The sequence below is a fragment of the Gekko japonicus genome, unplaced genomic scaffold (assembly GCF_001447785.1).
Source record: "Gekko japonicus isolate JY-2015 unplaced genomic scaffold, Gekko_japonicus_V1.1 scaffold981, whole genome shotgun sequence".
Classification (NCBI taxonomy): Eukaryota; Metazoa; Chordata; class Lepidosauria; order Squamata; family Gekkonidae; genus Gekko; species Gekko japonicus.
In genome coordinates, this window is record NW_015167567.1 from 80572 (window position 1) to 102388 (window position 21817).

The window sequence follows — 21817 nt, forward strand, 5'->3', positions numbered from 1 at the left end:
GGAGCTGCGGTGGTTCAAGTGGTTAAGACGCTGAACTGCAGGCTGTGGAAGGTGGGTAGTTCAGCAGTTCGAGACCCAAGTGTGCCACATGACAGAGTGAGCTCCCGTCTCTAGTCCAAGCTCCTGCCAACCTAGCAGTTCGAAAGCAAGACTGATTAATCGAGATGTCCCTTTAAGTTTGCTCCAAAGATTTTAAACTGATCGATCATACTGTGCGGGGCCCTGATCACAACATTTTAAAACACAGTTTCTGCTCCTTCTTTTAAGCAATTAAATAAGGTCAACACAAAATGCAAAGGTTTTTTTTAATGTTTTGGCCACGGGTGTCAATCATGCAGCCTGTGGGCCACATCCGGCCCCCACAGGGGTTGTATCAGGCCCGCAAGCAACTGGCTGCCATCTGCTTACTTCTCCCTCTTGCTTGCTTTCTTCTGCGACACAGCTTGCTTTGCCAGGCTCTCTCAATCGCACAGCAGAACTACAGAGCAAAGCCTCTCTTCCCTCCATTGGCTGAGGGTCCTCCCTCTCTTCGTCTCCTGGGCTTGTTTTGCCCAGTTCCCTCAATCACAGGGGAGAGATACAAAGGAAGCGCCTTTAAGACCAACAAAGTTTTATTCAAGGTATGACCTTTTTGCATCTTCTCTCTTCTCTACTTGCAACCCCTCTCAATCTTCCTGTTTTTTATCTCCAGTCCAGTGTATACTTTCTTCTCTGTCTGGACCCAATAGCATAGGCTTTCTTCTGTTTCTTTCTCTATGCACCCAGAAGCTCTCTGTTCTCTTATCAGTTCAAACCCCTCTTTTCCTCTCCCCATGCCATTCTCCTTTCCCCCTCTGCACAATGACATTCCTTCTTTGTACCTAAAACTTTGTTGTGTGCAGGGGTCATTTCGTAGAAAAAGAGCTAGGGGAACTCATTAGCAGAACTCATTAGCATATGCCCCACCCCCTGACATCAGGGGCCCGGCGGTGGACCTGCAAGGCTAGCGGGAGTGCAAGGAAGCCTCGCCAAGGCCCTCCCTGGCCCCAGGCAGGCAGGGGTGGGGAGAGGCGGGGAGGAAGCAACTTACCCTCCCTCTTCTCCTGCCTCCTCCTGGCTGAATGAGGGCCGGAAGCGGGGCGGCCGGAAGCGGGGGGGCGGGGCTTCGTCATGTGCCCCGCCCCCCTGCACCTCACCCGGGGGAACTGCGTTCCCCCGCGATCCCCCCCGAAATGACCTCTGGTTGTGTGTGTATGTGTGTGAGAGTGAGAGTTTTGTTGGGTTCATTATGCCAAGGCTCTCCTGGGTACAACTAGGTTTGCCTCCCATTTTTCACTGTATTCATGCCCTCACGATCCAGCCTTTCTCAGTAGGAAATGTGAACTATTTAGATGAGGAATAACAACAAGCCAGTGAGGTAGATTAGGCTGAGTGTGTGTCCAGACCAAGTTCACCCAGCGCATTTCCTTTCTAGACAGGGGATTTGGAACCTAGAATTCCCAGATAGTAGGCTGATATATATTGCTGTCTCTCCATTCTTGCACTGCCACATAGGAGTTGTAGCTATTCTCTGGGGAAGACTACAAACACATATCCTGTGTCATGGTGCCTTCACATGTTGACCCGCATATGAAGCAACTTATGTACTAAAGCTCACAGTGCCCAGCTATTTCATGTTTTCCTCTGGGTCTTAGACTCAAAGCATTGACTGTGAGATTTCTGTAGTGAATGTCAATAAATCAAAAGTAGGTTTGCAACTTACAGATACACGCCTGAACAACACCTGAACAGCATACTCGATTGCTGCAGGACAGACATTCTCTCCAGATTTTGATGCAATAATTAAAAACAAGAGGTGTCAGTTATCAGAGACTGTTAAATAAACAAAATATTGCAAAAGTGCTAATGTTTTAAGTTTTTAAAAAATCTTTAAGTGTGTTTGTGTCCTTTATAAAGTTTAATATCTCTGCTACTAGGCCTTACATTTTACGACACAAATGGTCCAGACCGACAAGGTGTTATTTGTGTCAGATCTGGCCCTCATAACAAATGAGTTTGACACCCATGGTTTAGGCTGCTCCTCAAAGAACAAGATTCTTTGAATGCTTTGGGAACTTTCTTTTGAAGCTGAGCAGTTAAAGAGACATTTCGTAGCAGTGGTTTCTCTTGTCATCTTGATTTATTCCCCTGTTATCTGCTCTGGCACTCTATCTCACAGAAGCCGGGGAAGGCAGATCCTTTTGGGTTTTTTTTAAAAAAGTGCCCACAGATGTATGATTCAGGTGTGATGGGCCCAACAGTGACAGGAGGTTATGAAAGGGACAGGAATGTCGTCAGACCTAGAAAAGGAAGTGAGATGAAAGATGGAAAGAAGGCGTGAGGGTGAGCTCTCTGGACGAACTCACCGAGGGCTGAAGGAGAGGATCTGTGATGCAGGAACGGAACAGAGGCCAAAGGGCTGCTTGGGAGCAGCAGACGGAAGGGTGACAGGTGGGTGATGAGCAAGTCAGAGCTTCAGCCTGGATCTTGCTGGTTCCCAGAGCTCTTATTTTCTTGACAGATGAGGTTCCTGTAAGCTGCTATGGCACCCCTCTCTCTGCCAGTGGAAATGCCCTTCCCCTGGCAGAAAATGAGCCATAGATGCAACCCTGTAATAAGAAATGTTATTGTTGTTCTTAGGACCATTTAGATTTCCGTTTTGACAAGGCAGTGTGGCAATTAAAAGGGGAGGTTTATGGCCTTTTGCCAAAGGCTCTGGAGGTCTTGTTTAAATTGCTGCATTGGGGAGAGGCGTTTCCAGACATGCAGTTCTACGCCAAGGGTGCAGACCTGCGTCAGAGTTTATGCACTTCTGACAAGAAATGTGTGCCATTCTGAATCGGCAGTCAAAGAAAGTAAGTAGAAAACAGATTTGGCAAATACGGAGCAACATGCGTCCTTTTCAGATGTTTGTCCTTGTGTTCTTTTAGCCTTCCGGATATCCTCTTGGTCCTGTCCTGGGGTTCTGGTTGGCCTTGTAGTGCGGCTCTGGTTATTCATTAGTGAGGAGGTAACAGGACTCCATGTGTATTCAGAGGCATTGTGTTGCTGGAAAAGTTCCCTAGAGTGTTAGCACGTTGACTGATTTGGCGAACTGGGGATCAGAAGGGCTGTGATTTTTTTACTGGACGGAGGAAGGGCTTGGCTCGCTGGTCGCAAGGTAGATGCACAACACATCTGTGACATTGCTACCAGTTTTCCCCTTGTGCGTTTCAGAGTTGTGGTCTATTGAGCTTATGGGAAAGGTAGGGTAATAATGTTTTAAAAATAATTCTTCTTGGGCCTCCCCCCCCCCCGAGAGCCTGTTTGGTGTAGTGGTTAGGAGCATGGACTCTTATCTGGGAAAACCGGGTTTGATTCCCCCCTCCTCCACATGCAGCTGCTTGTGTGACCTTGGGTCAGTCATAAGTTCTTCCAGAGCTGTTCTCTCAAGGGCAGTTCTCTCAGAGCTCTCTCAGCCCCACCTACCTCACAGGGTGTCTGTTGTGGGGAGGGGAAGGGAAAGAAGATTGTAAGCCACTGAGACTCCTTTGGGTAGTGAAGGGCAGGGTATAAATCCAATCTCTTCTTATTATTGTCGTTCCTTTAAAACACATTTATTTATTTATCTATCTATCTTTAGATTTGTATCCCGCCCTACCTCGAAGGCTCAGGGCGGCTAACAAGGGCACAAAGTGCCAAGATTAAAACAATAAAAGCACTAATATAAAAAAGTAAAATACAGTAACAAAATCACAGTGCTCCATTTGTCACAAGATGGGGTAGATTTAAATCCAACGGTAACTTTCCCGAAATCTATCATCCTTTTCCTGCCAGGGGCACCTTGCACCACCAAAGGGGCCAGATAGTCGTGGTGATGGTGCGACAGTGCATAGATGGCAATGATGGAATAATAGTGGTGGCGGCTCCTACTCGAAAGCCTAGTGGAAGAGCTCCGTCTTGCAGGCCCTGTGGAACTGAGAAAGATCCCGCAGGGCCCGGATCTCCTCCGGGAGCTCCTTCCACCCGGTAGGAGCCGCCACTGAAAATGCCCTGGCTCTGGTCACCGCAAATTTAATATCCTTGGGGCCTGGAATTTCCAGGTAATGACGACCCCCCAACCGTAGTGCCCTTGGGGGAACATATGGAGAAAGGCGGTCCCTCAGGTAGGCTGGACCCTGGCCATATAGGGCTTTATAGGTAAGAACCAGCACTTTTAAGCGGATCTGGTACGCTATCGGCAGCCAGTGCAGCGCTTTCAGCACAGGCTGAATGTGGTCCCTCCTCGAGAGACCCATCAACAACCTGGCTGCAGCATTCTGCACTAGCTGCAGCTTCCGGATTTGTGACAAAGGCATGTAGAGAGTGTTACAGTAGTCTACCCTTGAGGTAACCGTTGCATGGATCACCGTGGCCAGGACCTCACGGCTAAGGTAGGGGACCAACTGCCGAGCCAGCCGAAGATGATAAAAGGCTGCCCTGGCAGTGGCTGCCACCTGGGCCTCCATTGTTAAAGAGGCGTCCAGGCGCACACCCAAACTCGTAACCTCCGATGCTGGTACCAAAGGCACCCCATTGGGAGAGGGAGCCCCAACCCTGAGCCGATCCAACTCAGGCCCAGGACCTCCGTCTTTGCCGGGTTTAGTTTCAACCGGCTCAGTCTGAGCCACCCAGCCACAGCCTGTAACGCCCGATGCAGGTCATCCAGGGAAGAGTCCGACCGGCTGGCCAGCATCAGATAAAGCTGGGTGTCATCTGCATATTGATGGCACCCAAGCCCACAACTCCGGACAATTTGGGCAAGGGGGCGCATGTAGATGTTAAACAACATTGGGGACAGCACAGCCCCCTGAGGCACCCCACACTCCAGGGATGTCACTGGAACTGCTGGTCCCCTATCACCACCCTTTGTCCCCGACCTTGGAGAAAAGAGGCGAACCATTGAAGGGCAAGCACCTGAATCACCGTGTCAGTGAGGTGGTGGGCCAGCAGCTGGTAGTCGACCGTGTCGAACGCGGCCGACAGATCTAACAACACCAGTGCTGCCACACCACCCCGATCCAGATGCCTACGGAGATGGTCAGTCAGGGCGACCAACACCGTCTCCATCCCATGACCCGGGCGAAAGCTGGACTGGTAGGGATCGAAGACGGAAGCATCCTCCAGAAAGCTCTGTAGCTGTAACGCCACCGCCCTCTCAATGAGTTTGCCTAAATAGGGCAAATTAGACACCGGCCGATAGTTAGCCAATTCGGTCGGGTCTAAAGATGGCTTTTTCAAGAGAGGGCGGACCATCGCTTCCTTGAGTGCCCCAGGGAACTGTCCCTCTGAGAGGGACATGTTGAGAATCTCCCGCAGGGCACCTCGAAACCCCTAGCGGCCTGCTTTAATGAGCCAAGAGGGGCACGGATCAAGGTTGCATGTGGTTGGACGCACCGATACGAGCAATCTGCCCACTTCCTCCAGACTGAGCTGGTCAAAACGCTCTAAACCCGGCACCAAAGACGTGCAAGGGGCCTCAAGTTCGCTCACTGTTTCAGTTGTGGCGGGGAGATCGCAGCGGAGCACCGAGACTTTATCTGCAAAATAGCTCGCGAATGCCTCACAGCCTATATCCAATTCCCTAGTGTTTTGTCTGCCCTGTGGCAGAACTGTCAAAGACCGAAATGTACTAAATAATTGGGCTGGCCGTGAGCTTGCAGATGCAATCTTGACAGCACAGAAATCTCTCTTTGCGGCTTTGACTGCCATCTCATAGGCTTTCATAAACGTCCTATAAGATGCTCTAGATGCTTCGTCGCGAGCTCGGCGCCACCGTCTCTCTAGCCGTCTCAGTTCTCGCTTCAGCTCGCGCAGCTCTTGGGTCTACCAAGGCGCTCGCCTAGCACAAGTGCGGAGAGGGCACCTGGGAGCGATCTCGTCGATGGCCAAGGAGAGCCATCGTAGTACGGCTCGTACATGCCAGTCCTCCACCAGCTCATCCAACGAGCCGCCAGGGGGCCTCGGATCCCGCAGGCCATCTGGAGCCGCAAAGGGTCCATTTGGCACCGCGGGCGAGCATAAATCTGCTCACTGCCTAAACAGGGTCGGGGTGGAACCTTCAGACGGGCCTTCAGGGCCCGGTGGTCCGACCATGGCACTACCTCTGTAGTGATCCGGTCCACCTTCACCCCCGCCGCGAAGATCAAGTCGAGCATGTGACCGGCCCGATGCGTGGGAGCCGAAACAAGTTGAGAGAGTCCCAGTGACGCCATGGTCGATACCAGGTCTGTAGCCCGGCTGGAGGCCGTGTCCTCGGCATGGATGTTGAAGTCACCCAAGACAATCAGCAGCGCCCAGTCTGATACAGCCTCCAGCAGGGATGGCAGGCTACTGGCCGGTGCGTTAGGTGGCCAGTACACCAGCCAGATTGCCAAACTCTCCTCAGCCTCCAGCATCAAGCCGACACATTCAACGCCCACGATCTCCACCGACAGGAGCGCTCTGAAGGAGTAAGCCTCCCGAATGAAAATAGCCACTCCTCCCCCCGCCCCAGAGTCCGTGACTGATGGAGGACCGAAAACCCAGGTGGGCGAGAGCTACTGTCTCTCCCTTCCGCCCCCAGATCTCGGTCACACACGCCAGGTCAGCATGTTGTTCTTGTACAAAACCCCTGCTCTCCAGTCACTCCCAGGTGCCCTGCAAGAGGGAAAGAACCCTCCTCCAGTGCTCCCGCCGGTGCCCCGAGGCCTGCCGCAGCCGAGCCGGGCTGAGCCGCCAAACGCACAGCTACCACCGCGTCAACTCCTCGGCTCCACCAGACTGGCCACTGTACCACCCGAGCTCCGGCCGTGCCGCTCGCACACACCTTGCCCGCACCGGAGGCAGACCCACACCAGGCCCTGGCGGCAAATGCCGGAGCTCCAATGACCAGGCCAGTTCGATCCGCTCAGGTCCGCATTGGAGGGGGTGGAGACCAGGGTGGTCACCTAAGGGGCCTAAGGGGCGACTTGGTCTCGGGTATGAACCCAGATTCGCTCAGCAGCATGTTCCCAGGCCGGCTAGTTTTTGTTGTGCTGTTATTATTCAGCTTCCCGTTTCAATAGCAGGAGCGTGAGCATAACGCCTCCGCTAAGCCGCCATTTTAGGATCCTGTATCAGTGGAATAAGAACATAAGAACCCTGCTGGATAAGACCAATATATTTTGGAAAGTGCTTTTTTACTTTTTGAAGTGAAAGGGATAGTATATTTATATGTCGGGTATTCAGATAGGAAAGGTAGGGTAATAATGTTATTAAAAAAATTCTTCTTGGGTCTCCCTCCCCGAGAGCCAGCTTGGTATAGTGGTTGGGAGCATGGACTCTAATCTGGGAGAACCAGGTTTGATTCCTCACTCCTCCGCATGCAGCTGGCTGGTGTGACCTTGGGTCTGTCACAAGTTCCCTTAGAGCTGTTCTTTCATGAGCAGTTCTCAAAAGAGCTCTCTTGGCCTGCCTACCTCACAGGGTGTCTGTTGTGGGGAGGGGGAGGAGATTTTAAGCCGCTCTAAGAGTCCTTCAGGCCGGGGCATAAATCCAGTCTCTTCTTTTTTAAATCTGACGTTTTTGGATTGAAGATCAGGCCATTTGAATTTGTTAAGTTGCTGAAGTTATTTTTAAAGGAGCTGAACCTACTGGCCTAGGATGTGGGAGATTTGGGTTCAGTTTCCCCCACTTGCTATCGAAGCTTGTGGGGTGACCTTGGGCCAGTTGCGTTCTCCCAGCCTAACCCACCTGACAGGGTTATTGTGAAGAGAAAAGGGAAGGGTGAACCTGGTATACATCCTGCAGATGCCTGAAAGGAACACATATAGGCTATGTTATGGCTAACAGGCAAAAAATTAACTTTGGTTTGCCAGTCTCCAGGTGGCGCTCAGAGATCTCCCGTCTCCAGATGACCCGAGATCAGTTCTCCAGAAGAAAATGGCTGCTTTGGAGGGTGGACTCTTGGCTTATATCCAGCTGAGGTCTCTCACCTGCCCAAACCCTGCCCTCCCCAGGATCCACCCAATACAAAGCTGGCAACCCTCACCTGCCCAAACCCTGCCCTCCCCAGGTATTTCCCAATACAAAGCTGGCAACCCTAACTGGACTGTAATGTTTATTCACTTATCGAGGTGTAACAAAATACGAGTCCACTGGCACCCTAAAGACTAATAGATTTTTTCCAGGGTGTAAGCTCTTGCGAGTCAAAGCTCACTTCGTCAGATACAAATAAGAATGAAGATCCATCGGGTCTTATATCTAGATAAGACGGCAAGAGGGATGTTACCAAGAAGGATCAGTTGGAGTCAGGCCCATAGCCATGGGGGCATTTGGGGATGATGCCCCCCACTGATCAGCCCCCCCCCCCCAGGAGGATGCCAGACCCCCCCCCCCCCGGTGCAAGTGGGGGGTCCCTCGGTTTTGGGTGCAGAGCGGGCAGGCAGGTGGCAGCAGATCCCCATAGTATTATTTCACTACCAATCTCTCTCTTGTGGAGAGATCAGTAGCGAGATAATACTATCGGAAGCCGCTGCCTTCCCACTCTGTGCCAAAGGGTTTCTCCTTTGCTGTGGCTCCCCTCCTCCTCCTCCTCACTCATCAGCCTGCAGGAAGAGGAGGCGGCGAAGGGGGAGGAAGCATGGGGCGTGCAGCGAACATGCAGCCCTCCCAACACTGGATTGCGAGGCTTTGTGTATTGGAATGGCCTGGGCCATTCTACTCAGCCGCCCGCCCCTCACCCTCTCCTCCTCCTTGTCTGCAGGGCCTCGTCAGGGAACATAAGAACATAAGAGATGCCAATGTTGGATCAGGCCAAAGGCCCATCCAGTCCAACACTCTGTATCACACAGTGGCCAGAAATACCAGTGCCATCAGGAGGTCCACCAGTGGGGCCAGGACATTAGAAGCCCTCCCACTGTTGACCCCCCCCCAAGCACCAAGAAGACAGAGCATCACTTGCCCCAGAGCCCCTATCTATACCTTGTGGCTAATAGCCACTGAAGGACCTCTGCTCCATATGCTTATCTAATTCCCTTTTGAAGCCGTCCATGCTTGTAGCCACCGCCACCACTTCCTGTGGCAGTGAGTTCCAAGTGTTAATCACTCTTTGGGTGAAGAAGGACTTCCTTTTATCCGTTCTAACATGACTGCTCAGCAATTTCATGGAGGGCCCAGGGAAGGACTGCCTGCCAAGATAAGGAGCCGTGGCTGAGCAGAAGGGGCTTTCCACAATGCTAATTTAATTAGCTCTGACAACTTAATTAGCCAGCACACCACTGGACTAGGATGTGGGATATTCAGGTTCAGTTCCCCCCACTTTATGTTTAACTTGGCGCCATGCTAAACACCATGCCTCCTCTTTGCCCCCCCCCCCCAATTTCCCGACTATGGGGCTGGTTGCCGTCAGCATGCGGAGCTGCAATGCAAAAATGTAATCAGCTTGATCAGAGCCAGGAAGTACAGAAGATTAGCATCTGCAATAAGATAAGAACGTTCTGTTCTATTAGGCGGGGTTGTTCTTTAAGGACTGATAGATCTTTATTCTCCTTTGTTGTCTAACGAAGGGAGCTTGGACTGACAGAAGCTTATGCCCTGGTAAATTGTGCTGATCTTTAAAGGTGCTACTGGGCTAGAATTTTGTTCTACTATGACAGACTACCCCAGCTACTCACCTGAAATGGCATACTCCATGTTTCTCCTCCATAGACCCCAAAGAGTGTTACAGTTCCATTGCCCCCTCCTCTATGCTATTTTCACAACAACAATCCTGTGAGGTAGGCTGGGCATACAATCACATTCTCGCTGCGAGTGTTCTGTGCCAATTTGGCTGTGTTCGAGTCAGGCCAGTGTTTGAGTCAAGCCAACCGGGTGACACTTTGCAGCTGCCTTTTGGCCTGCTAAATCCATGCAGCTGCAGCTCTGTCAGAGCAGGAAGTCTCCAGAAGAGCTTATTAGGACACGGCGAGGACATAATTTTGAAATTGTGGGCAGTCCCCAATCTAGCTATGTTAACTACCAGTCCTTCAGCTATTTCCCTATAGGGTGATCTTCAGATCTTCTTCTTAAGGCTGTGCTATGGACCTTGCTTATGCCAACACCCCTTTTCAGGTTCTATTGTGCTAGCCCACAAGATTAATTCTTCTTTGTAGAATCGCAAAGTTATCATGAGGAAGTGGTTTGGTAAGGACATCCGCGATCATGTTCTCAGTGGAACAATATTTTAGCTCAACAATTCCTTTCTGGAGGAGATTCAGCAATATCCCCTTTTGATCCTTTACTGGGGATTTAATCTCTCCCTCTGCTGCCTCCCTCCATTTTTCTGCTTAGTTAGGCCCCGGTCACATGGGGGAAATTGGCGCAGCCAAAGTGTGGCTTTTTAGAGCCGCACCAAAAGAGACGCGCGGCGGCGGGATCAGACAGATCCCCAGGGCCGCCGTGCAGTTGCTCCTCAGATGCCGGGGGGGGGGGGGAGCCCCGGGAGGGGGGGGGAGGCGACGGAGGGTAGAGCGAGGCAGCCGGCTGCGCATGTGTGCGCATGCGCAGTTCGGCCGGGAGCCTCGAATGCTGCTGAAGACAGGCGCGCCAGCGACCCCACGGCTGCGCTTGCTGTGGCGTTTCAGGTTGGTAGTACTCTTTCCTAGTTTTTTTTTTTTTTAATGCACGTTTTCGGGCTGAAGGGACGGATCGGGGACGGGGGTGCGCCGCTTCCCAGATGTTGCGGTGTGATTGCGCCCGTTTGCTGTGCCCCCGATCTGTCCCTCTTGCGGAGCAAAATCTCCCATGTGACTGGGGCCTTAGTGTGCATTTTGTTTCTGTCTTCCCACGTAGAGGGTTCAGTCTCAGTCTTTGCTTTGGTCATGTCGGAGCGTCTCCTTGGTGGTATGCCCTTGTTGGTTCTAGTTGATCATCTGATCTGTTGTCCTGTATCCCTATCTGCTTCCTGAGGTTCTCCTGGTGTATCATCTCCACAATCCACAGTGCTTAGAAGGATTTATTCTGGCTCCTGTACTTTATTTTGTTCCATCAGTGTAGATTAAGTGATGTTTACAGTGTAGATTCAATGATATCTACATGTTCTGCTGTTTTGAATTTTTCTTTTTTGTCTATGAAAACCACATTGCAAATTTTTATGGTTTGTGTCTTTTGGTCAAAAAGACCGAACATCCCACGGCATATCCAACAATGATACCTTGCTCAGTCCTTAGATCCAACTTGGACCGCATCTTTTTGGGTATGTAGGCAAAGGCTTTTGACCCAAACACCTTTAGATGTTTCATGCTGGGTTTTCATCCATACCATAGTTCATATGGCATAATTTTGGCTCCTTTCGTGGAAAGCCTGTTCTGTAGGTAAGGGGCTGTGTTGGTGGCTTCTCCCCAGTACATCTCTGGTAGACTTGCTTCTAGCAACATGCATCTACACATTTCTGTCAAAGATTGGCTTTTTCTTTCGGCTGCACCATTTTGTTCTGGGTAGTAGTGCATAAGAACATAAGAGAAACCTGAGCCCACTGGGGAGGGCGGGGTATAAGTATGAATATAAAATAAAATAAAAATAAAAACCAATGTTGGATCAGGCCAATAGCCCATCCCGTCCAACACTCTGTGTCACACAGTGGCCAAAAATACCAGGTGCCATCAGGAGGTCCAGCAGCGTGGCTAGGACACTAGAAGGTCTTCCATTGTTGCTTCCCCCAAGCACCAAGAATACAGAGCCTCACTTGCCCCAGACTGAGAGTTCCTATCTATACCTTGTGGCTAATAGCCACTGATGGACCTCTGCTCCATAAGTTTATCTAATTCCCTCTTGAAGCCATCCATGCTTGTAGCCGCCACTCCCTGTGACAGTGAATGCCATGTGTGAATCACTCTTTGGGTGAAGAAGTACTTCCTTTTATCTGTTCTAACCAGACTGTTCAGCAATTTCATTGAGTGCCCAGGAGTTCTTGTATTGTGAGAAAGGGAGAAAATAACTTCTTTCTCTGCCTGCTCTCTCCCATGCATAATCTTATAAACCTCGATCATGTCACCCCTCAGTCGTCATTTCTCCAAGCTAAAGAGCCCCAAGCGTTTTAACCTTTCTTCAAAGGGAAAGTGTTTCAACCCTTTTATCATTCTAGTTGCCCTTTTCTACACTTTTTTCCAATGCTATAATATCCTTTTTGAGGTGTGGCGACCAGAACTGTACACAGTACTCCAAATCAGGCCACAGCATTTTTTTTTTTACAAATTTATTTATGATTTTCCATTACAAAAAAAGATAACAATATTTATAATTTTCATTACAAAACCACAAAAAAGAGAGTAAGCACAAAAATAAAAACCAAATAGAAAAGTAAGAATATTTTGTATATGAAATATATTTATGGAGTTACACATTTTCCCCCATCCATTTATTAACTCTAAACCATCTTTTTTGAAAAGCCTTATCCTCTTTACCTGAAAGAATCATGTTCAACTTGTCCATTTCTGCCCCATCACAGATTTTTATAATCAACTCCTCTCTAGCAGGTAGGTTTTCAGATTTCCAACACTTGGCACCCAATATCCTGGCTGCAGTAAGGATATATGACAAAATACATAGTTCATCATGCCTATATCCATCTAGTATCATATTAAGTAAATAGATTGAGCAAACTTCAGAGGACAGCGGAAGACAGAAGGGCCTGGCGGGATCTGGTCCATGGGGTCGCGAAGAGTCGGACTCGACTGTGCGACTGAACAACAACAACAAATAGATTTCTGGTACTAGCGGCTATTCAATGCCTATAATCTCTATTCTCGGGCACCCTTTCCACACCTCTATATCTCAGTTTTGCATAGGATAGAGGCTGTCTTGGTTTCCAGCGGAGAAGAATCTGGCCACCAGCTGAGGCATGAGTAATGCTGTGCCGAACAGTACAGTTGCTTCATTGTCCAGCAGTCGCGTGGTGTACTTTGCATGTCCAGGGAGGCAGGCTTCCTCCCTCCCCTCCTCCCCAGCTTTTGGCCTTTTAGGCATCAGAGAAAACTGCCCTGGAGGGGATTTGGTAAACTGATTCCCTGCTCTATTTTTAATTTTATTGCTGACTTTGTATCTTACTTTTTGGGTCACTCTTGCTGCTGTTTTGTTGCTGGTTTATGACCGATTGCTGGTAGTTGCTTTTAAGAACATAAGAACATAAGAGACGCCAATGTTGGATCAGGCCAAAGGCCCATCCAGTCCAACACTCTGTGTCACACAGTGGCCAGAAATACCAGTGCCATCAGGAGGTCCAGCAGTGGGGCCAGGACATTAGAAGCCCTCCCACTGTTGACCCCCCCCCAAGCACCAAGAAGACAGAGCATCACTTGCCCCAGAGCCCCTCGCTATACCTTGTGGCTAATAGCCACTGATGGACCTCTGCTCCATATGCTTATCTAATTCCCTTTTGAAGCCGTCCATGCTTGTAGCACCCACCACTTCCTGTGGCAGTGAATTCCATGTGTTAATCACTCTTTGGGTGAAGAAGTACTTCCTTTTATCCGTTCTAACCCGACCGCTCTGCAGTTTCATGGAGTGCCCACGAGTTCTTGTATTGTGAGAAAGGGAGAAAAGTACCTCTTTCTTTACCTGCTCTTTCCCATGCATAATCTTATAAACCTCGATCATGTCACCCCTCAGTCGTCTTTTCTCCAAGCTAAAGAGCCCTAAGCGCTTTAACCTTTCCTCATAGGGAAAGTGTTCCAACCCTTTTATCATTCGAGTTGCCCTTTTCTGCACTTTTTCCAAAGCTATAATATCCTTTTTAAGGTGTGGTGACCAGAACTGCACAGTTTTGCTTCCGGATGTTTAGTTTGTGCATTGTAGTCTCTCTTTTTTTTATAATAGGGGCTTAATTTCTCTGCATGCTGCCTTGAATACCGTTTGAGTAGACAGGCAGGGATTGACGTTCCCTCAATTAGAAATGTTTATGTTTCTTAAGGCTTAGTTCCAGTGATCGCTCAGCCAATGAACGATTCATCTGGTGGAGAAGAGGTGCACGCCCTTCTCCCGAAAATCAAGCAGACGCTCCACTCAGAAAGCTGCCTGTACAATTGCCCAGTTTGTGTGCTTCTTTCCACTACAAAAGGAGTGGTCCATTGAGACTCTGTTTTCACATTCACCTTGGAGGTGGTGAAGATCTTAAGCCACGGCCTTCCTTTTTTGGGGATTCTCCAACATTCCACTACTGGGGAGATTTGTGTAACGCCATTCTTTCTCCTGCAGGCTTGAAGGTTCTGTTGTGGCTCCTCTTCATACTTCCCTGGTCTTTGGGATTCAGCGCTGACCCCCGCGCCCCCCACCACGAGGGAGACGCCAGTGAGACAATGTGGTCCAGGCAAGCCTGCGTGTTGGGTTGGTGGACCCTCTTGCTCCAGATGGCGCATGGAGTGACAGGTGAGGAGAGCCTATGTGCCGGATGTCAGTGGAAGAGCATGCTGATGCAGTAGCGAAAGAACTGGGTTGGTTCTGGGGTGGGGAGCCGGAGTGGGATGAACTCAGCAAGGGCTTGAGAGTGGTACCCAATGCTCCCTCTAAGCTTTGGAGTCCTGTGAGTAAAAATTCTACTTTGTGAGCTACTGGCCTTAAAGTCGTGAGCAAACAATTTGGCTCCTGCATAAGTTAGTTTGCTCTGGAGCCATCCTTCCCGAGTGAAGACACAAATGTGTGAGCCGGAGGCTAAAAAAATGTGAGCTAGCTCACACTGACTCAGCTTAGAGGGAACATTGGTGGTACCTGTCAAAAAGATCTCCGGATTGAAGTCTGCCACAAACCGAATGTAAGTTGGCAGCTGCCAAGAAAAAAAGGTGGGTGTGATTTTGGGGCTGTGTTAATAAGAGTGCAGTCGCCAGGCCACGAGAAGAAAGAGTTCCGTTCTGCCCTGTGCTAATTGGACCTAACCTGCAGCTCTGTGGGCAGGTCTGGCTCCAACGCTTTAGGAAGACAAATCAGAAGAGGTTCAGAGGAGAGCAACAAAGACGGTTGCCAGTCTGGAGAACAGGAGGACAGCTGAAGGGACTGGGGAAATTTAGCCTGGAGAAGAAAGGGGGTGGGGAGGGAGACATGAATGCATTCTTCAAATACCAGGGCTGCTCCATGGTAGAGGGCCAAGACTCGGTTCTCTGAGGAACCAAACAGCAAGACTAGATCTGGGAGTCTTCCGTTACTGAGGTTAGAGGTCAGTTGAACATCAGGAGAAACCACCTAATGGCGAGAACAGTTTAGCAATATGCCCAGTTACCGAGGGGTGAAGGTTCTTTCCAGCTGGAGTTCTCTGAGAGCAGGCTGTGGAAATGCTCTACTTATGGATTTTCTGTATTGAGCAAGAGGCTGGATCGGATGATTCCCTAAGGCTACAAGCATGGACGGCTTCAAAAGGGAATTAGATAAGCATATGGCGCAGAGGTCCATCAGTGGCTATTAGCCACAAGGTATAGATAGGGACTCTGGGGCAAGTGATGCTCTGTCTTCTTGGTGCTTGGGGGGGTCAACAGTGGGAGGGCTTCTAGTGTCCTGGCCCCACTGGTGGACCTCCTGATGGCACCTGGTATTTCTAGCCACTGTGTGACAGCGTGTTGGACTGGATGGGTCTTGGCCTGATCCAACATTGGCGTCTCTTATGTTCTTATGTTCTTATCTTCCATTGTGGCCATTTTCTCCAGGCGAATGGATCCAGGGCTGCTGCAGGGACAGGCCTAGCCAAGTGCCCGTGACTCTTCTTTCAGCCTCTGAGAATGCACTAGGTTTCAGCCTTGCTCCCTTTAGGTCCCTCGAGTCTCTGTCGAAGGAGACTGTAATGAAATATTCAGAAGAGAACGTAATAAATTATCCAGAAGAACCGCCTGTCCCTCTTTTGAAAGATCATTCTGGTATTCACTTGGATCTGCTGACAGGCAGTTTAGAAGTCCCGGGAACAGAGGCCACAGCCTCAGTCATGGTTTTCGTAGGGCTGCATTGCTATTTTGGCCCCGGGTCCAGGTGTATCCAAAGAGGGCAGCCCGTGTGCTGAGTCAGGCTACTTTCTTTTTTTTTTTTTAAAAAAAAACAATTTTATTAGGATAAGTAAGATCAAACATCATATAACAAACTCTCACATATCCTTTTGTCTCAGTCTCCCCCCTCCTCTGACTTCCCACAGTGCTCAAACTTCTAATACATTCTCATATTTTTTCTCCTTTCCCAATGCTTTAATAATATATAGTTCTCTCGCAATGTTCCCTCTAAGCTGTGAAGTCCTGTGAGCAAAAATGCTACTTTGTGAGCCGCTGGCATTAAAGTTGTGAGCGAGCGACTAGGCTGCTGCATAAATTACTTTGCTCTGGAGCCCTCCTTCCTGCGCTGAGGTAAAAATGTGTGAGTCGGAGGTTAAAAAACTGTGAGCTGGCTCACGCTAACTCAGCTTAGAGGGAACACTGCTCTCAGGTAACGTATCTTTTTTTATCTGTTGATCTATGTATGTTTAAATTAAAATGTCCTTCCCACTTTAAACTGAGTCAGGCTGCTTTCTGACATGGAGGCCAGTCTCGGTCCGTCTCCTCAGCTCTTGAGCCGCCCGCGATGAGGCATCCGTCACTCCGTTGGGCTCCAGGACCTGTAATTCGGGTCTAGCCTCTTCAGGCCAGTCAGTCAACACGTTTTGCCTCATTTAGAAATCCCCCAGCCGCGGCGCTTTGGGCTTCTTTCCTACCCATAGCTGTCTTTTTGTTTTCTGTGAAGGCTTCATTTCCTGTCAACAGCATTCCCACATGCGCACCCCCTCAAGGGCCCTTTTTTCCCTACCCCACCTGGTTTTGCTTCCAGACATTCCCACTGCGGTTGCGGGCTCTCCTGGCAAAGCTATTAATCACCCGCATGTCTGTCTTCCGTCTCTGGGGAAGAAATCTTGTCCCTGTTCTAGGTTGTGCTCTTTTGTTTTATTCAGTTCCCCTCCAGTGACATAAATCTCCAGGGCCAAAACACACACGATGTTGGCAGTTTTCTTTCTAAAAAAACATACAAACATACAAACCTCTATCACACACACACACACCCCTTAGTCGTCTCTTTTCTAAACGGAAAAGTCCCAGACACTTTTAACTTTTTAATTAATCAGACAGGCCGGCACATTTTTGAGTTGGTCCAAAGGTTTTCTAGCCAATTTGTTGACTCAGAGATTGCAGCCCTATAAACAACTGATCATCTATGGCAGTGATGGCGAACCTTTCAGAGACCGAGTGCCCAAACTGCGACCCAAAACCCACTTATTTATCGCAAAGTGCCAACACGGCAATTTAACCTGAATACTGAGGTTTTAGTTTAGAAAAAACAACTCATACATTAACATAAGATGATCCAAACAAAGTAAGGAAAGCAATCCCAAATGCTCTCATTTACTTAAAATTATTTGGCAGGGAATTCCACACTTTAATGACGGTTTGGGCCTGGCTGGGGCGATGGCACGCGTGCCCGCTGAGAGGGCTCTGAGTGCCGCCTCTGGCACGCGTGCCATAGGTTCGCCACCACTGATCTATGGCGAGTGAGAATTCTCAGCAGGCAACCCCATGGGAAACCTGTAGAGAAATGGATATTTTGAGTACACTAAAATCAGGTATAGCAGGTGGAGAGTCTAACTTCTGCTGGGTCATGTGATTCTTGGTGAAAAGGAAGAAGGGGAGAGAAAACTAGTTCTCTTAAGCTTTTTTCAAAATCTTGTTAGAAGTTATAGGACGAACATAGACTCATGAAAGGGTCTATAGAGATCATCTAGTCCAACCCCTTGCTCAGTAGAGGATCAGCCTAGCGCATCCCTGACAAGTGGTTGTCCAGTTGCTGCGTGAAGACTACCGGGGAGGGGAAGCTCACCACCTCCCTTGTCAGCCGATTCCACTGCTGAACTACTCTTATTGTTACAACTCCCCCCCCCCGATATCCAGCCAGTACCTATCTGCCCATAATTTAATCCCCTTATTGTGAGTCCTCTGCTGCCAACAGGAACAGCTCCCTGTGCCCTCCTCTAAGAGTGACAGCCCTACAAGCACTTCAAGTGAGCCATCCTGTCCCCCCTCAACCTCCTCTTCTCCACACTAAACATTCCAAAGTCCCTCAGCCTTTCCTCACAGGGCTTGGTCTCCAGGCCCCCGATCACCCTCGTCGCTCTCTTCTGCACCCGCTCCATTCTGTCCACGTCGTTTTTGAAGTGAATTTTTTTTTTACATCTAGCTTGACATTTGTGATTTTAGATTCCAATTTGGATTCCAATTGTAGCCTCCAATCCAAACAACGGAAAAATTGTTACCTTCATTTGTGTGGCCTTTCTGGAAAGGCCAGACTGGCCATGGTTCGAAACCGGATCCTAGGCTGGGTGAACCTTTGCTCTGATGCAGCAGAGCAATTCTGATAAACAATTGAGATGAATTTACCTAGCGCAGGTCTATCAGTCACTGTCAACAGTAGGGTTGCCAAATCCGAAAAACGTACCGGCGGGGGAGCGTCCTGCCGGTCCGGGAGCCGTTTGCGGAAGCGCGCGCGCGCCGCCAGAACGTCACCCGGAAGTGACGTCACACGCTGGGCGGGGCCACGCCATTTGAGGGGAAAACAGAGTTTTCCCCTCAAATGGCGTGGCCCCGCCCCCAGCGTGCGATGTCACTTCCGGGTGACGTGCACGCCGGGGCGGAGTTCCCCCCGGGCCCCGATTCCCCGGCGTCAGGTAACGGGCCTCCGGGGCGGGGGGAATTCCGCCCTACCGGGGGGGTTGGCAGCCCTAGTCAACAGTGACAGCGAAAAATGAAACCTCCATGGATGGAGGCAGTTTACTAGACGCCAAGCCACAGTCAGCTCCATGCCTTGCTTGTGAGATGTCTGGAAGTATCTGACAGGCTACAGCTGGGAGCAGGTCCTGAAATGAAGTGAATGTTAGTCTCACCTATCAGGGCTCTTCTTATGTTCTGAAGTCTCAAAATATTCCAGGCTGGGGAAAAACGTAATGCATAACTTAATGGTTTATAGGATTTAGAAGACAGATAAAATGCTTGCGCTTGCGAGACAGAGAATGGGAGCAGGCTCCTCAATTTCCCCCTGGGCTCCTGGAGATTTTGGAGTGGAGCCCGGGGAGGGTGGGGTTTGAGGAGGGGAAGTATACTGAGGTATATTCAGTAGGGTATAATGCCATAGTCCACTCTTCAAAGCAGCCGTTTTCTCCAGGGGAACTCACATCTGCCTAGAGATGTGAAGGCCCGGAATAATTCGGGAAAAAAACGTTTCTTTCCTGAAGCCTTTTTGGGTTTTTTTCCGAAAAATTGAAAAAAGAAAAGAAAATTGATTTTGGAACGTTTTATTTTAACATGATGAATAAAATATTTTAAGACAAGGTGTTCAAATATTTTCCAAATCATTTCTAATATATATATATATATGGTATCAGATTGATCTAATTTCTGTGCACTGAGGACAAGCAAGTCCTAGGTTACAAACTGAACCCTCCAATGCAAGAACAAGATGCATTTCTTCCTTTAGGAGGTGCGATTGTCAGAAGAAAATAAAAACGTTTCAGTTTTGTTTTTGCATGTGGGTGGGTATTCTGTTTGAAATAATTGTTTGGATACACTATATTTTTAATATGCTAGTTGTGATAATTTCATGCCAAGTAAAAACGTCCATAGTCATATTTTATGTTCCTAAAGTAACAGAATGACTTTCAGTCTAGAAAAGACAAAAGAAATGCTAATGTAGCATTTTTTCAATTTTTCCGAAAATTTTTGTTTCCCCCGAAAAAAACCGGGAAAAAAACCTGGTTTTTTTCCGAGCTTCAAAATTTTACATCTCTACATCTGCCTGGAGATCAGTTGTAATTCTCGAAGATCTCCAGGTCCCACCTGGAGGTTGGCACATCTGGCGGCTGCTTTCCCAAGGTGGTTGGATTTTAGGGTGGTAGGACGTGTGCTTTGATACAGAAGATCCCAGTATTCAGTTTAAAAGGATTACGACAGGTGTTCTCTTTTTTGGGGGGTGGGAGACACTTGTTCTTTACCTGAGACCTAGGAGAGCAGCTGCTATTCAGAGTAAAGCCGCCTCCTATAAGGCCGTGACTCAGTGACAAATGCTTTTGCTTTTCAGGGGTCCCAGGCAATGTTCCTTCTAAGCTGTGGAGTCTTGTGAGCAAAAATTCTACTTTGTGAGCGACTGACATTAAAGTTGTGAGCGAGTGATTTGGCCACTGCATAAATTAGTTTGCTCTGGAGCCGTTGTTCCTGGGCTAACACAAAAATGTGTTAGCCGGAGGTTAAAAAACTGTGAGCTAGCTCACACTGACTCAGCTTAGAGGGAACACAGGTCCCAGGTTCAATTCCCTCCACTCTTTAAGAGCTTCGTGCAGTAGAACTAGGAAGGTTCTCGGCCCAAGACCGTAGAGAGGGTGAGTAGACAAAGCTCGACGAAGACAGCTGTGTAGGTACACCAAGCTGGTCGAATGCTTCAGCCCCAGTGCACGGAGTAATACCAATTTTTCTCCTCGGCATTGTATATTCCCACCAGGTGGGCTTCCCTGCAACCGGAAGTATTTTGGCCGCGATTCCATGGTGTGCGTGTGCAACAGCACGTACTGTGACACCCACGACCCTATCTCCCTTCCACCTGCCGGTTTCTTCGTCAAGTATGAAAGCAGTAAGAGCGGAAAGCGGCTGGCACAGAGCCAAGGGACGTTTCAGGACAGGACGTTCATGCCAGGTACCTACTTGTGCTGTGTGCGTGTGTGCGTGCAAGTAACCTGATCTACAGGGGTCGTTTTGTAGAAAAAGAGCTAGGGGAACTCATTAGCATAACTCATTAGCATATGCCACACCCCCTGACATCACCGGAAGTGTGTCATGAGGCCATACCCCCTGACATCACCGGAAGTGTGTCATAAGGCCACACACCCCGCCCCCAACGGTCCCGGCCGCCGCCGGTCCTGTCTCTAGTTCCACTGCCAAGCCCCATGAGGGGCCCGGCGGTGGACCTGCAAGGCCAGTGGGAGTGCGAGGAAGCCCCGCGAAGGCCCTCCCTGGCCCCAGGCAGGCAGGGGTGGGGAGAGGCAGGGAGGAAGCAACTTACCCTCCCTCTTCTCCTGCCTCCTCCTGGCTGAATGAGGGCCGGAAGCGGGGCGGCCGGAAGCAGGGGGCGGGGCTTCGTCATGTGCCCCGCCCCCCGTACCTCACCCAGGGGAACTGCGATCCCCCATGATCCCCCCCGAAATGACCTCTGCTGATCTAGGCCAAGTCCCTCAGCACCTTAAAGGCTTTGAGAGTTGAGTGTGGATCTCCCACAATGAAATTTATAGCCGAAATTCGTAATGGCGTGCTTTGTAAACCGAATCTGTGTAGCTCAATAATGCAGGAAAGTATTATGAGTCAGGTGAGGCTTACCAGTCAAGCCTAATTTCATTGTGAAGAACTAGCTTGGGAAGCAAAACTGAGATTCAGCATATGTGCAGTGTCAAATGAGTTTTCAATGTCAAATGTATTTCTAGCCCCGATCCCGGATGCAAAGGGCCTCAGAGTGTAGAGGGATACAAGTTGGGGTGCTGGCTACAAGTTACAGTCTTGTTCGTCTGGTTGTGCTTTTCCACCTTGGTTGTTAGCCCAAATTTCATGCCCAGGTCTCAATTACAAGGAAGGTGGTCAGGTTGGCCGGGGGTGTGTGTGCGTGTGTCCTCCGGGCTTGGCCTAGGTGCGACAGGAGGAACATCTGGCTGCTTCTGCAGCTTTTCTGGCCCATTAGGAAGCAGGCTTAATGCAATGTCATTCCGATGCTTATCTTTTTATTAAAGTGAGATAAAGGTAACGGTTCCCCTTGCTCGAAAGCC

General features: G+C 49.5%; 1 protein-coding gene across 1 annotated transcript in view; it reads left to right on the top strand.

Annotated features, from left to right (window-relative positions):
• Positions 1-2788: 2788 nt before the first annotated feature.
• The window catches only part of LOC107112643 (glucosylceramidase-like), an 80117-nt gene continuing 61088 nt past the window's right edge, over positions 2789-21817 (top strand). Inside the window, exons 1-3 of the mRNA XM_015413839.1 lie at positions 2789-2873; positions 14227-14397; positions 20509-20700. Of these exons, the coding sequence (XP_015269325.1) occupies positions 14328-14397; positions 20509-20700 (262 nt within the window). The 5' untranslated portion in view covers positions 2789-2873; positions 14227-14327. The remainder of the gene's footprint in view (positions 2874-14226; positions 14398-20508; positions 20701-21817) is intronic.